The sequence below is a fragment of the Anser anser genome (genome assembly GCF_964211835.1).
Source record: "Anser anser genome assembly, chromosome: 1".
NCBI classification, from domain to species: Eukaryota; Metazoa; Chordata; class Aves; order Anseriformes; family Anatidae; genus Anser; species Anser anser.
Window position 1 is genome coordinate 72,422,969 of NC_139720.1, and position 12,278 is coordinate 72,435,246.

At 46.8% G+C, this 12,278-nt stretch overlaps 1 protein-coding gene across 6 annotated transcripts in view; it reads right to left on the reverse strand.

The window, feature by feature from the left end:
- ETV6 (ETS variant transcription factor 6) overlaps positions 1-12,019 on the reverse strand; it is a 145,434-nt gene extending 133,415 nt beyond the window's left edge. For 3 of the 6 annotated variants that reach the window (XM_083820784.1, XM_083820781.1, XM_083820780.1), the window contains exon 1: positions 11,663-12,018. Coding sequence is in view for 3 of the 6 variants with exons in the window: in XM_083820781.1 (XP_083676907.1) it covers positions 11,663-11,695 (33 nt within the window). In the remaining 3 variants the exon portion in view is untranslated. Of the gene's footprint in view, positions 1-4,682; positions 4,917-11,662 lie in introns of all 6 variants that reach the window. The other 3 variants (XM_083820783.1, XM_083820782.1, XM_083820785.1) reach the window with 2 other exon arrangements.
- Positions 12,020-12,278: the final 259 nt, after the last annotated feature.

Sequence of the window (12,278 nt, forward strand, 5' to 3'; positions counted from 1 at the left end):
AGCTTGCAATGGGCCCAACTGCTTGTAGTTGCTGTCACAGCAAACTCCTTCCCTTTACTTCTTAAATCCTTTATTCTCAATCCCACCCTATTTCCCTGGCTTATGTTTTCCTTCCTCCACTAACTCCAGAAAACTGTTACAGTCCCATAACTTAATGTAGGCATAGTACCCGGTCTGTGTTCGGTTCAGCTACCTATCTGTAAAGGGGTGGAGAACCACCCCATGTCAAAGCTTGCATCTTGCAGCAGTGCTGAGTAAATTTGTCTGTCTAGCTGTGAAGGCAGATAGGCATATGAGGGGAGCTCTGGTGGAAATTAAGACAGAAGTTCCAACCCTGAAGTATAGCATTGCTCACATGGACTTTCCTCAGCACCAGCATACATCTAGAAAAACCTGCAGGTGAACAATTTTTATAGAGCTCTCAAGTCTATGACAAAAAAAAAAAGCTGTCTCAGAAAGCTCACAGTGATGAATTCTGAACAAAAATGTCTATTTTTCAAATATAAGTCCATAGGGGATTAGGAAAATCCACTCCAGACCAAAGGAAAGTAGTAGCCCTCTCTTTCACAAACATTTAAGTTCGCCTTCTCTCTGACTAGCTGAAACAACGGCAGTACAGCTCTTTGCCACCTGGGGAGGAGCAGCAGGACCACAAGATACTCTCTTAGTGCTCACCCCAGTAAGCAGGAAGGGAGACCATGAGTGATGGGGCAGGCCACCCCGAGCACTGCATGATCTGCCACGCAAAGAGCGAGAGGGGAGTCCCAGGTAAGATGCAGGCAAGGGGCCCGAGGAGACTGTGCTGGTAGATCACGGCATTATTTTACTGCAGCTTTAAGTACCAAGAAACTATGTGAAGCCATTCAGCTCCTTACTCGTGAAGCAGGGCAATCATAGCTCCCCACCTCACAAGGAACTGGCTGTAACACCACACACATTAAAACACTGAGCTAATGGAGACTTTCAAGTACTTTAGAAAGCATACAGACACCTATACTATGGAATGCAAGTTAAAACCTATTCTTTCAAAGCCTTGTTAGTTTTTTGGGTTTTGTGTGTTTTTTTTTGTTTGTTTGTTTAATTTGGAACCAGGAAGCTTGTTTGACATTTAGGACTGCTTTCCCCATTGTCTGCAAAACCAAACATTGATGCTAAACTGGAGAAATACCCCTAATGTCAGCTGATTTTTTACTGCTTCAGACCTACATTGCTCATGATTGGTCTTACCACTAAAGCATTAGCTGAAAAATCACAATAGGAGATAACTTACAGAGGCCAGAAGGACCTTCTGACTAATGCTGTTTTCAAAATCCACCAAGGCATTATGGCTAAACACACATAATTTTTCTAAGGCCCTTCATTTAAACGTGAAACTAAAGAAGTGTATTGAGACCCAGTCATAACTATACTAAAGAAAATAATTTTAAAGTAAATCTGAAGTACAGAGCTATGCCAAAGAACAGAAGTCACATCACATGAACTAGTGGGACCCATTGCCATAGACCTAGAGCCTAGGCCTGCCAAAGAGCCAAGCTAGCTTTTGGCAACAGGTACAGAGAAAATATTTCCTTCTTTCAGTTTAGTCAATTATCTCATTCCAATGACTGGTTCACCCAAACCTGAAAAATGCTTTGGAGCTGCAGAAATGGAAGGCTTGTTTTCTTCCTCCAGTCAACAAATAAACATGAAGGGTGAGGGAGCAAAATCTACTAATATTTAATCAGCATGACAAGAAACAATCAGTGCAATAAAAAAAAAAAAAGACAATATTTCATTTGCTTAATAAGAAAAGCTTGGTTTTTAATCAATTAAATAATATTACCTCAAAATGTACCAGATGCTTCCTTTTCATGTATAATTATCAATTTATTTATTTTATTTTTTAAAAAGATTTACTTTTAACGCCCAGGACTTTTAGGGGGAAGGTTGCACTTGTAACTGCATTTCGCTGCAAAGCCATGTGCAGTCTATCATACATAGCATTTTAAAAAATAAAAATTAGTCGTTCACCAAATAAGGTCATTCATTATTTTCCAAAAATCAAAACATTTAATAAAAAGTTAACTAAGTCTGTATAAGGCTATCTAATTACTTAAACAGATGCTTATGGACACTGTATAGATTAGCAGAAAGGAGAACAAAATTTAGGTTACAGGCCATTCTTAGCTGCACATCAGTACGTTTTAATGGCTCTTCACAAATGTGGATCAGCTTCTCTTTAGGAAAAAGAACTAAGAATTACACATGTAAAACTGATCAAAATCAAAAACGATGTAAATTAATTCTTCTCCTTGCAGCACAAGCCTGATTCAAGGACTGTACACGACAGCACTTCTTTGCAAATGAGACAGTTCAACCACTGCTCACAACATTTGGTCAGGTAGTGAAAGCAGCTACTCTGATGCCCATCCCTGCAGGCTGCAGTGGGGACACCATTTGATCTGTCACATAAGTGGAAAAGAGTTAATGCTTCAGGAACACATTTCACATGGGTGATAATGGGAACTGGGAGACCTTTGGAAAAGCATAGTTCAACCCACATTTGGCTCCTAGAAGTAAACAGTATCTCTCCCTCAAAACCAGAAAACTTCCGTTTTTCAATGCTGATCTGTAATTCCCCTTCCATGTATTCCCTGAAGGTTTTCCCCTCTTTCATTTGAATAATTAAAGCAACAAAACCAATCTCTTGCTACTTCTAGCAATCCAGACTTCACAAACCCCTCAAAGTCACAGACAAAATCTTCCTCAGCTCTCTTCCCAAATCAGAAGCACTCTTGAAATGAAGAGCTGGGGGCTGAGACAGAGACTTTGGAAACAATTCACAGGAGATAAATAACTACTTGAGAACAGTCTTACAGCAGACTAAATTTTACATCGGAGCATCTACATGCCTATGTACCATCAGAGTACATCTATCTTGCCTGGGATCTCATCTCTAAAAGACACAAAGTCTGTTTCAGAAAAGGCTTAACAGACTGAAAAAAATCAATCTTTCTCCAGTGTAGTGACAGGTATTTTTTCCCCTTAAAGGCTGTCAGGCTTAGTATCTTCCTCATGTGTGTTCATCTACCCTCCTCTTTAAATCCATTTATACTTTTAGCCTCCACAGCATCCTGCAGCAGTGAGTTCCATAATTTAACACAGAGGGAAAAAGCACTCATTTCAAACTTGCTGGCTGGTAATTTCATTACCTGCTCTAGTTGTGTACTATCAGAAGTAATTGTTCCCCATACACTACTACTGTGTGATTTTATAGACCTCTGTTATACCTCCCTCAGCAGTCTCCTTTCCCAAACTGAGTCGTTTGGTGAGTTGTAGGCAATGTAGCTTTGCCCCCTGTGGAAGTTTCCCTGGGCTTTCCTGCAACTTCACTACTCATTTTTGTTTATTTTTCGGTGCCACTACAAGCCCTCTTAATAACAAAGAAACACATGCTGTAACAAGAACTGATACGCAGCATGGATTTAAAACATAACAGGCAGATCATTTCTATTTTGCTCTGTTCCTTTCCTACTATGGTTTTAATTGCCTGTTTGGCCCCCAGTTGAAACCTGAGCTCAGTTTTCTCTTTCACTTGTCCTCAAAACTGTTTCCTAAAATCAGGTTCCAGGTGTAAGACCAGTTCTGGAAGGCCTATCAGAAGACAGTCCTAAACTAAAACTACCAAGAGGAAAAGGAAATAAACAGGAATACTTCCCTCTGTCTGCTTCTCTGAGCCTGCAGAACCCAGCTACTGCCCATCAGCATGGTTCAGTTGGCTGCGTGCTATTAGTTCACTCTTTTCTTGCTTTGAGGTTTAAGAGAAGTTGTAATTTGTCCCAGTTGGGAGGTAATAAGAGCCAGCACATGATCAGTCACGGATGGCTCTGATGACTCAGCTGGTGTGGGGTAGCTTACTAAGGCACTACCTCCGTGGTGCCTGAGCCCACTGTTTATTGTGCAACTTGCAACACACACATATCTCAGGCCACACGCCATGAAATATTTTACAGCCCATAACCTTCTACCCCTGGAAGCTGCTCCCACACTCTTCCCCAAATTCTCTTCCAGAGATCGCATTTGCTCGAGTCATTTGACAGTGACACAACCACTCGGACTGTCAACTGAGAAAAATGTTTTACATCTACCAGCGCTCCTGTTCCTGTAAACTGGTGCCCTTCCTGGCACCCTGGGACTTGGCAAGATCCTTGTCCCTCGGTGAAGACAGCTCAGCCCTTCATTTCCTCAGCTCCCCAGTCCCCACACGGCCCTGGCTGCCCCCCTCGTCCTGGCACTCACACATGCCTAAGTCAGGCTGTCCGACCAAGCACGGCAGTGCTCCGAGCTGGAGGGTGCTGGTCCTCCAGGGCTGGGGTGAGGCTGCCGGGATCAGAGCCTCCGTGGTGGAAAGGCAGTGAAACAGCTGATGATGACCCGCCAGTGCTACCCCAGTGGCTCTGCGGGTTTCAAGCTGCACCTCAGTGGTGCCCACTGGAAACACCCGAGGCTGCTCCTCAACGGTTCAGCAAAGAGGGGAGGGCCCACCTTCCAGCGGCCTCCACTGAGGAGTGGGAGCCTCACCACGGAGCCTCTGGTTCCTCGCATCCTAACACACCTGTAACCTCAAGCCCTGGACAGGTTGGAGGAGGCTTGTTTCTGCATGTGTTTTTAAGCACAGGGTAGCTATGAAGATAAGAACTCACCGTTCAAGGGGCAATGTGCTGTGACAAAGATGTCCTGGCCTATGCCACCAGAAGAAAGCAGAATTGTATCAGTCATAGGGAGGAATCCCAACACAGACCTCAGATGAATTCCTAGATTGCAGGAAGGAGCTCCATTCCATTGCTATAATACTGGGTTTGCTCCATTTGACCTCCAAGCACATCCGTAGTTTCACTGAGCCCCATCAACAATGGAAGCTTCTTTTTCAGGAAGTCCTTTTTAGGTGGGGGAAAAAAAGGAGTAAAATAAAAAGAAAAGGTGGTTTGCAGATACTGAATGCCTCACTGTGGCCCTACAAACTGGATAAACGTGTCTCTGAATTCTAGTAGTACTATCTCTGGCGGTTCTATTAAACATTTCATTTATCTGGTAGAACTCCAAGCCCCTGGATTTCCACAAGATCGCATACAATTTAGAAAACATTCCTGCTTTCTGTTAATAGATGTTTTGGAGGAATCCACTGAAAGCATAATGGAAAAATCACTTCATCCATAGTATGTTGAAATACAAACTATATGAATAATCCCGCTCTCTACTACATCCCATCAGTTTTAAGGATACTCCTTACTGGGTGCCAGTTGGCTTCTTCCAGGTTAAACTCTCAAGAATTTTCAAAACGAATAATTTCCAAGCTTGATCAGACCCTAACCGGGCTAGCTGGGGAAAAAAAATTCCACACAGCAAGAAATCACTCATAGCTCCTATTTATAGAAGCATTTTATTTTATTATAGAATTAAAAATCCAAACTCTGGATTTAATATTAGCCAGCTGTTAATATTTTAACATGTAAAGCATGGTTGTCACATTCGAAGTATTTTTGCGGGGTTGTACTAACATTTAACTCTCTCGGTCACGCCCAGTGTTACTCTTGGCATTATACACATCTTAAAAACGATTTACAATGCTATTTATTTCCATGTGCAAACATTCCACAGAACACCAACATAAATACCACTGTGTCTGTCTCTCTTTCACACCCATCCTCTCTCCAGACTGTCTTAATGGTTACATTATTTGCAAACTATACAAGGACAACATTGAAGCAAAGGAAACTGCATGCAGTTTAACATGGAATAACCTTTGGAAAATCATTTGGATGAAGAATCATTTATAGCTTTCCTTAATTGCTATGCCCAGTTCACTTTGGAGCTCAGTGCTATTACAGTGGAGAAGCAATACCATCTATCAGTGAAAAACTTAACTTCATTCAAAATCCTTTATTTACTGCAGTTCCAAATATTCCATAAACAAATACAACTTCAGCTAAAGTTTTCTACGTTTGTTTTCTAGCCAGCAGTGGCATTTTTGAAGGGGAAAAAAAAAGAAACAACAGGATAACCTAGTTTTGAGTTCCATATGCTACTAAAGAAGTAGGTAAAACAAATAGCTGTCCTCTGTGCTCCAATAAAGCACTGCCTAAAGACAGCTCAGCAACACCAGAAACACTATTGCCTACGTTTGGCTGGTGTTGTAGACCTAAAAAACAACCCAATAGTAGAATCAATTGCCGTAACTCTGCTTTCAGAAGCACAAGAAGCTTTGGTAGCCTGCTTGGTCTCTGTTCAGGCTGAACCTCAGCACGCCCCTGAGATCAACAAGCACACTTCACAGCCACGTGCAGAAGTGCAGTCCTAGGACAGAAACCCTACAGTCCCCGGCTTCTTCAAGAGCAGCATCTGCACATGAGCTGCCAAATTTAATAGAGATACGTCCTCCTTCCCCCAGGAAAAACACCACCTGGGACAGCCACGTGCACAGCCCACTTTGCATGTGGCTTTAGGGAGCCCTGGGAGAGACGGCGGAAGGCAGCAGGGATGCTCTGGCTGTGGCAGGATGCCTATGCCCGCTCCGCAGTGCCAGCTCTCCCGAAGCAATGCCCGAGGCGCCTACAGATGCGGCTGAGCTGCAATGCTGTGCCCCCACTGCTCAGCGGAAGTGGGGGGACCCAGCCAGAAGAACCAACAGCCAGAAAACAACCACTGCTGCTGCCCCCCAAAACCATCACTCCCCGCACACCGCGCGACCTAAAAAGCCAGGAGCAAATGGAATCAGCCTGCTGCCGGCGTCTGTGATGAACGCCATTTGTTTCCCAACACTCAGCCTCACTACTGCCCTGAGGAGGTAAGCTCATTATTATTTTATGCCTGTTTCACAGATAGGGAAAGCAAAGGCCAAAGCAAACAGTTTCAGAAGCACTTGCATATGGTTTGCTGTCGCTCTGGGGATTCCCAGCTGATGGAACTGAATCACTAAAACTTTAAAGCAAACGCATACAATTAAAGGAAAAAAAAAATTTTTAAAGCAGTCAGTTTTTGGATCGTAGGTTAGAACCATACTACTGGCCAAAACTACAGGTTGCCCTCGCTCTCCTATGTCACAGATTACATGGAAGCCTTCTGTCAGAAGACTTCAGGATGCAAGCTGCCATTGGGAAGCACTCGAGGACCCAGATAACTTTTCTAAAAGGCAGAACAATTACTTCTGTGTAACCATATGAGGCTTCACCTCCTGATTATCACCATTTCTATCAGCAGAGCGTTGCTTAGCCACCTCCCTTCAAAAGACACTTTGAGATGCAAGGTGTAATATACATGTAAATTATCATTAAAGTATCCTCTGTTTAATTGGGGCATTTCAGATTGGGGCTGCTGTTTTAATGGGTTGCCTCCCAGGAAACTGACTTTGCCTATAATGACACAGTGAATAGTAATGACCAGTGTTTAATTGGGACTGTGTTAGTAAAATTTGGCTTCAGAGGGATTAAATTTAACCGGTGCCAAGAAGTTAAGTGATTAATCAGACGTTAAATACGTATGTACTTCTAAACTGGTCTTCTCCCATTCAGTCCTACACCCTCTGAACTTAATGGGAGTTTTGCCATTGATACTAACACAAGAAGGATCAGCCTCCTAGTACACACATTCGCTAATAAACATTAAGAAGCGTACTCTGTGCTAACAGATACTCATCTGTGGTTAAGGGTAACAGGATTCTGTCTGCCTGGTGCTCAACAGTCCCTGCTTAGCATGGGAAGCTTTCGGTGGGAGAGGATTATTCACAAAAACATCACGGTATTAATGAAATATTAGGAAACATAAAGCACTAATTAAAATTAAAAAAAAAATCTGGGGAAGCCAGTTAAGGTTGAAAGCTCAACCACTGTGCTGATTCTTTGCCCTTCGGCTTACATGAGCAGTCTTTTTTTCCCCTCTTCCTTTTCTTTAAATGATTACAATGTACATCCTTGAATCTGAAATGAGCACTGGTGAGACGAATCCTCAAGCTACAGGGTTGTGCCAACTCCTGCAGGGTCCTTGCAATCACAGGGGCCACGTACAGCTCACTGCAAGGGAGAGCGCTCACATCCACCAGCGCACAGCTTCACACAGGCGATGCAACACGGGAACCAGTTGTGAAACCTGACTCACAGGAAAACTCCACACATTCAGTGCTGCCCACAGAAAGCACACTCGGCTCAAACATCTGATAGACACATGCAGGGGAGTTTGGGCTTGGAGAAGCCCTGGTCTCTGCGATCTGAAGCAGCCGATCCCCCACAGATTCCCAGTTTTAGTTCCCCCACAACTGCGCGCTTGTGCCATCACACTTGTTTGTACGGTCTCATCGTAAATCAGGGTAAGGAAATGAAAGTGCCAGGTTTATTTTATAGATATATTAACTACGTGTCTTTATACATATATTATGGGACATTTCTATTGGCCTTTGGGACCCTTCTATTTGCCTGCTGAGTTCTGAGCCTCTGTATGACAGCACAGTGATATTCTTAAGGTATTACTATTTCAGTGGAAAAAAAAAGACCCTTACAATCAGAAAGCTCCAGGTGGGGTTTTAGACAGACCTCATTACCACGTGGATCCTAACTGATCACAAAAAGTTACCATCAGTGTCCAGGCACCAAGCTTGTAGCCCTGGCTCCTGTGCGCCTTTGCTCTGGTGTAATAAGCCTTTGCCAAGATGTTTGCACTCTTCCTGTGCCTCGGTTCTCTCGGATGGAGGAAAAGAGGCAAAGCCATAAGGGTCACTTGCTCATACGGTAAGGAGAGTGGGGGGAACATCGTGACAGTATATATGATAACGTATCTGTTAACTGCTAAGGCTCAGGAGTAGAGAACGGTTTGCTACCAATGTAACATCCCAATGGCAGGGTCAAAAAAGGCATCCAATAGTGACAACCATATATGTCCCTTCTCAGCCCGCTTTGGAGTCACAGCCCTTGGGCTGTCCCAGGCTGGAGTCTGCCGCAAGCCCAAAGCCTACCAGTTCCCAGCAGCGAGCCTGCCAGTGCCCGAAGTTGTAGCCAACACCGAGGGCTCAGCCTCCACACCAACCTCTGAGCTCCCAAATGCCATTTCCAGAACGCCAGCAGTGACTGCTCCCTCAGATGTACACCCTTCACGCAGACACTTCGCTGCCTGCCGCACCAGGACAGCAGGGCTCCCGGGGCTGCCTGCCATCAGGCAGGCATGCACACACCCAAGCGCTGGCAAGAGCAGGACGTTAGCCCTGTGCTTCTCCTGGACAAGGAGCTAGTGCAAGTAAACACACACACACACACTTGCCGCAAAGCAAACACGTATCAATATACGATCACACACACACTGATAAGTACTTGACGTGAACCGAGATATTACTGCAAGTTTATACTGATTGCAAGCAGCTAAATACATACCAAAATTTCACCTCCTCAAAGTTTTCCTAAACCTTATTAGAGTGCCTCTCTAATAAGGTAGATAGGGAGACCACGCATGGAGCATCCCGGCATAAACGGAGGTCTAGCCTTTACTCCCTTCGTTGAAGCTTTCCATGGTTCATCACCCCAGCTGCTGTGGAATCTACTGCACACAGCCTTGCCCCGTGTCAGGGGAGGGGAAAAAAAAAAAAAAAAGAAAAATAAACACAAAATACAGCAACCAGCACCACTGCTTCCAGTGCACAGGCTCCTAATGAAGCCCTGCAACACTCTCCCAGCACACTTGGCTACTCCTCAGGGCAGCGCAGCAGCCACACCGCAGCACGGCTCCTGCTCACTCCTCTGCCTCTGCCCCGCGCCGCACGAGCTGGACTGGCGCGCTGGGAAATAACGCATCCTACTTGTACAGTCACACCGTGGCTTGAACTACTCCTCTCGAGTCCAGCTGCCGATCGCAACCAGCTTCCGCTCGGGCTGGCTGAAACAAGCACCCCAAAAAACAAGGGTGTGTGAAAAACTGAAGGGAAAGTTATCCAGAACGGCTCGGTGAAGAAATGTTACTGTTTGAAATACGTATTTCTGTCCGAAAGCTTGTACTTCCCATATTTGAAACTATTAAAATCATCACCAGGAGAGAAGCAAAAAAAAACTTCTCCCCATTTTCTCCTCTGTCCCCCTTTGAACTTTTTCCTCCATTCCAATTAATCTGCTTTTCCTGGCCTTCGGGACACCCTCTGAAGTACTTCACCTGGACGGTAGTTCCTGTCTCTCTACAAAGACAGCTGCAAGAGTCGGCACGTGAAGAAAATGCATGCTACAAAATAAGTTCAGACTGCACTAAGTTCAGCATGGCACTTGAAATAGGCAGCTGCACATACAAATGTGAAGTCACAGAAGGTTTGAGGTTGGAGGGGACCTCTGAAGATCACCTGGTCCAACCCCTGGCAAGCAGGGTCACCTACAGCACGTTGCACAGGGTCGTGTCCAGGTGGGTTTGGAGCACCTCCAGAGAAAAGCCTAATTAAATGTAATGAAAAATTGGCGTTTAAACGTTTCGGGGCTCCAAAAGACGTTTTCTTGAATCTGTCCTGCTAAGTAGCTAATCCTGTACGATAAGACTCCATAATGTACCTTAGGGTTAGAGAAGAAGCAGCGTTACCGTTCCTGAAATCAACAGTAGTTTTGCTGCCAGCTTCAGTAAGAGCAGAAGTAAGCCTCCTATTTTCAAAATGCCCCATTTCTAAAATAAGGAAACACAACTCATAGGCTGCTAGTTTTTTTGTGCGTGACATTCGCCTTCTCTTGCCTACACCCCATGTTCCCACAGGATCCACCAGGGAGAAAGAAAAAAAAAAAAAAAAAAAAGACCAACCAAGCAGCTACGTTTCACTTTATATTTACCGGGATTTGCTTAGCAAACCGCACGCCTGTTGTACACAGGGGGTGCTCCACGGCCCCACGCCGCCCCAAACCTGGGTGCCTCTTTAGTACAAGCTGCCGCCACCCGCCGTGGCCCCCAAAATAGAGCCAGGCCGGAGAGCACCGTGCAGCGAAGCCGGCCGGGTGCTCGCCCTCCGCTGGAGGCTCTGGCGGCCGCGGGCGGGACAGGGAGTGCCCGGCCGGGGGAAGGAGTGGGGTAAGGGCTGCTTCCAGGGGGTTCCTGGGCACACATGGAAAAAAAAAAAAAAAAAAAAAGAAAAAAAAAGGGCAGCCGGGTTTTGTTCCCATTGTCTCCGCTCCTGACACCGGGAGCCGCAGCCAGAGCTGGGCACGGCCACCGGCCGGGAATAAAGCGAGGGGAAGGAGGGGGAGTGAAGGGGAGGAAAGGGAAAAAACAATTTAAACTAAACTAAAATAAAATAGAAGCCCCAGCGCCCCCGCGGCAGCGCCGCCGAGCGCATCCCATCCCCGTCCCCGGGCAGCAAAACTTTGCGCGAAGTTGGCGGCGGGGGGAAAGGAGCACGCAGGGCGCCCGCTGCCGCCTCCCGCCGCCGCAGGGGGAAAAACAGCAGAAAAAGCGAAAATAATAATAATAATAATAATAATAATAATAACAACAATAATAATAATAATAATAATAATAAAAGGAACACGCGCGGGGCAGGGCCCTCCGTGCGTAAACACGGCGTAAAAACAGCGCGGGGGGGTAGCACGGGGGGAGCCCCCCGCTGACCGCAAATAATAAAAATGATTAAAATAATGAAAAAAAAAACCAAAAACCCAGAAGGCTTGTTTTTTATTATTTTTACCTTGATGCAACACTGGGCAGCGGCCTCAGACATCTTTCAGCCGGAGCGCGGCGCAGCGCGGCACAGGGGGAAGTTCTCTCGGTTCTTTTTTTTTGTTGTTTATTTTTTTTGCCTTCCCCCCCCCAAATTTCCGCTCCTCCGCCGGCCCCTCAGCGGGAAGTTGCTGCCGCCGCCGCCGCCGCCGCCACCATCGCCCGGCGGCGGGCGCGGCCCGCGGAGCTGCCCGGGGGAGGCGCCGCCACCGGAGCCCCGGCCCCGTCCCTCGTCGGGGGGCGCACGATCGCTGCCCGCCCCCTGCCCGCTGCCCCCGGGCTCTGCGTGCGTGTGCGGGCCCGGGCGGGGAGGGCGGGGCCGGGCGGCGAGGGGGCGGCGCCGGGCGTCCCTCCCGGCCCCGCCCCCGCGCCGCCCCGCGCCGCCCCCGCGCCGCCCCCTCGCCGCTGCCCTGTTCCGCATCCCCGCAAGCGACGTCGGTTCCCGGCAGCCGGCCCCGCCCCTTAAAGGGGCACGGCGGCGAGCGGAGCGGGGCGGACAACAATGGCCTTTGTTCTGCCGCCGCCGCCGCGGCCCCTTTAAGGGCCTGGACCAGGAAGTGCGGCGGAGGGCACGGGAAGGGCGG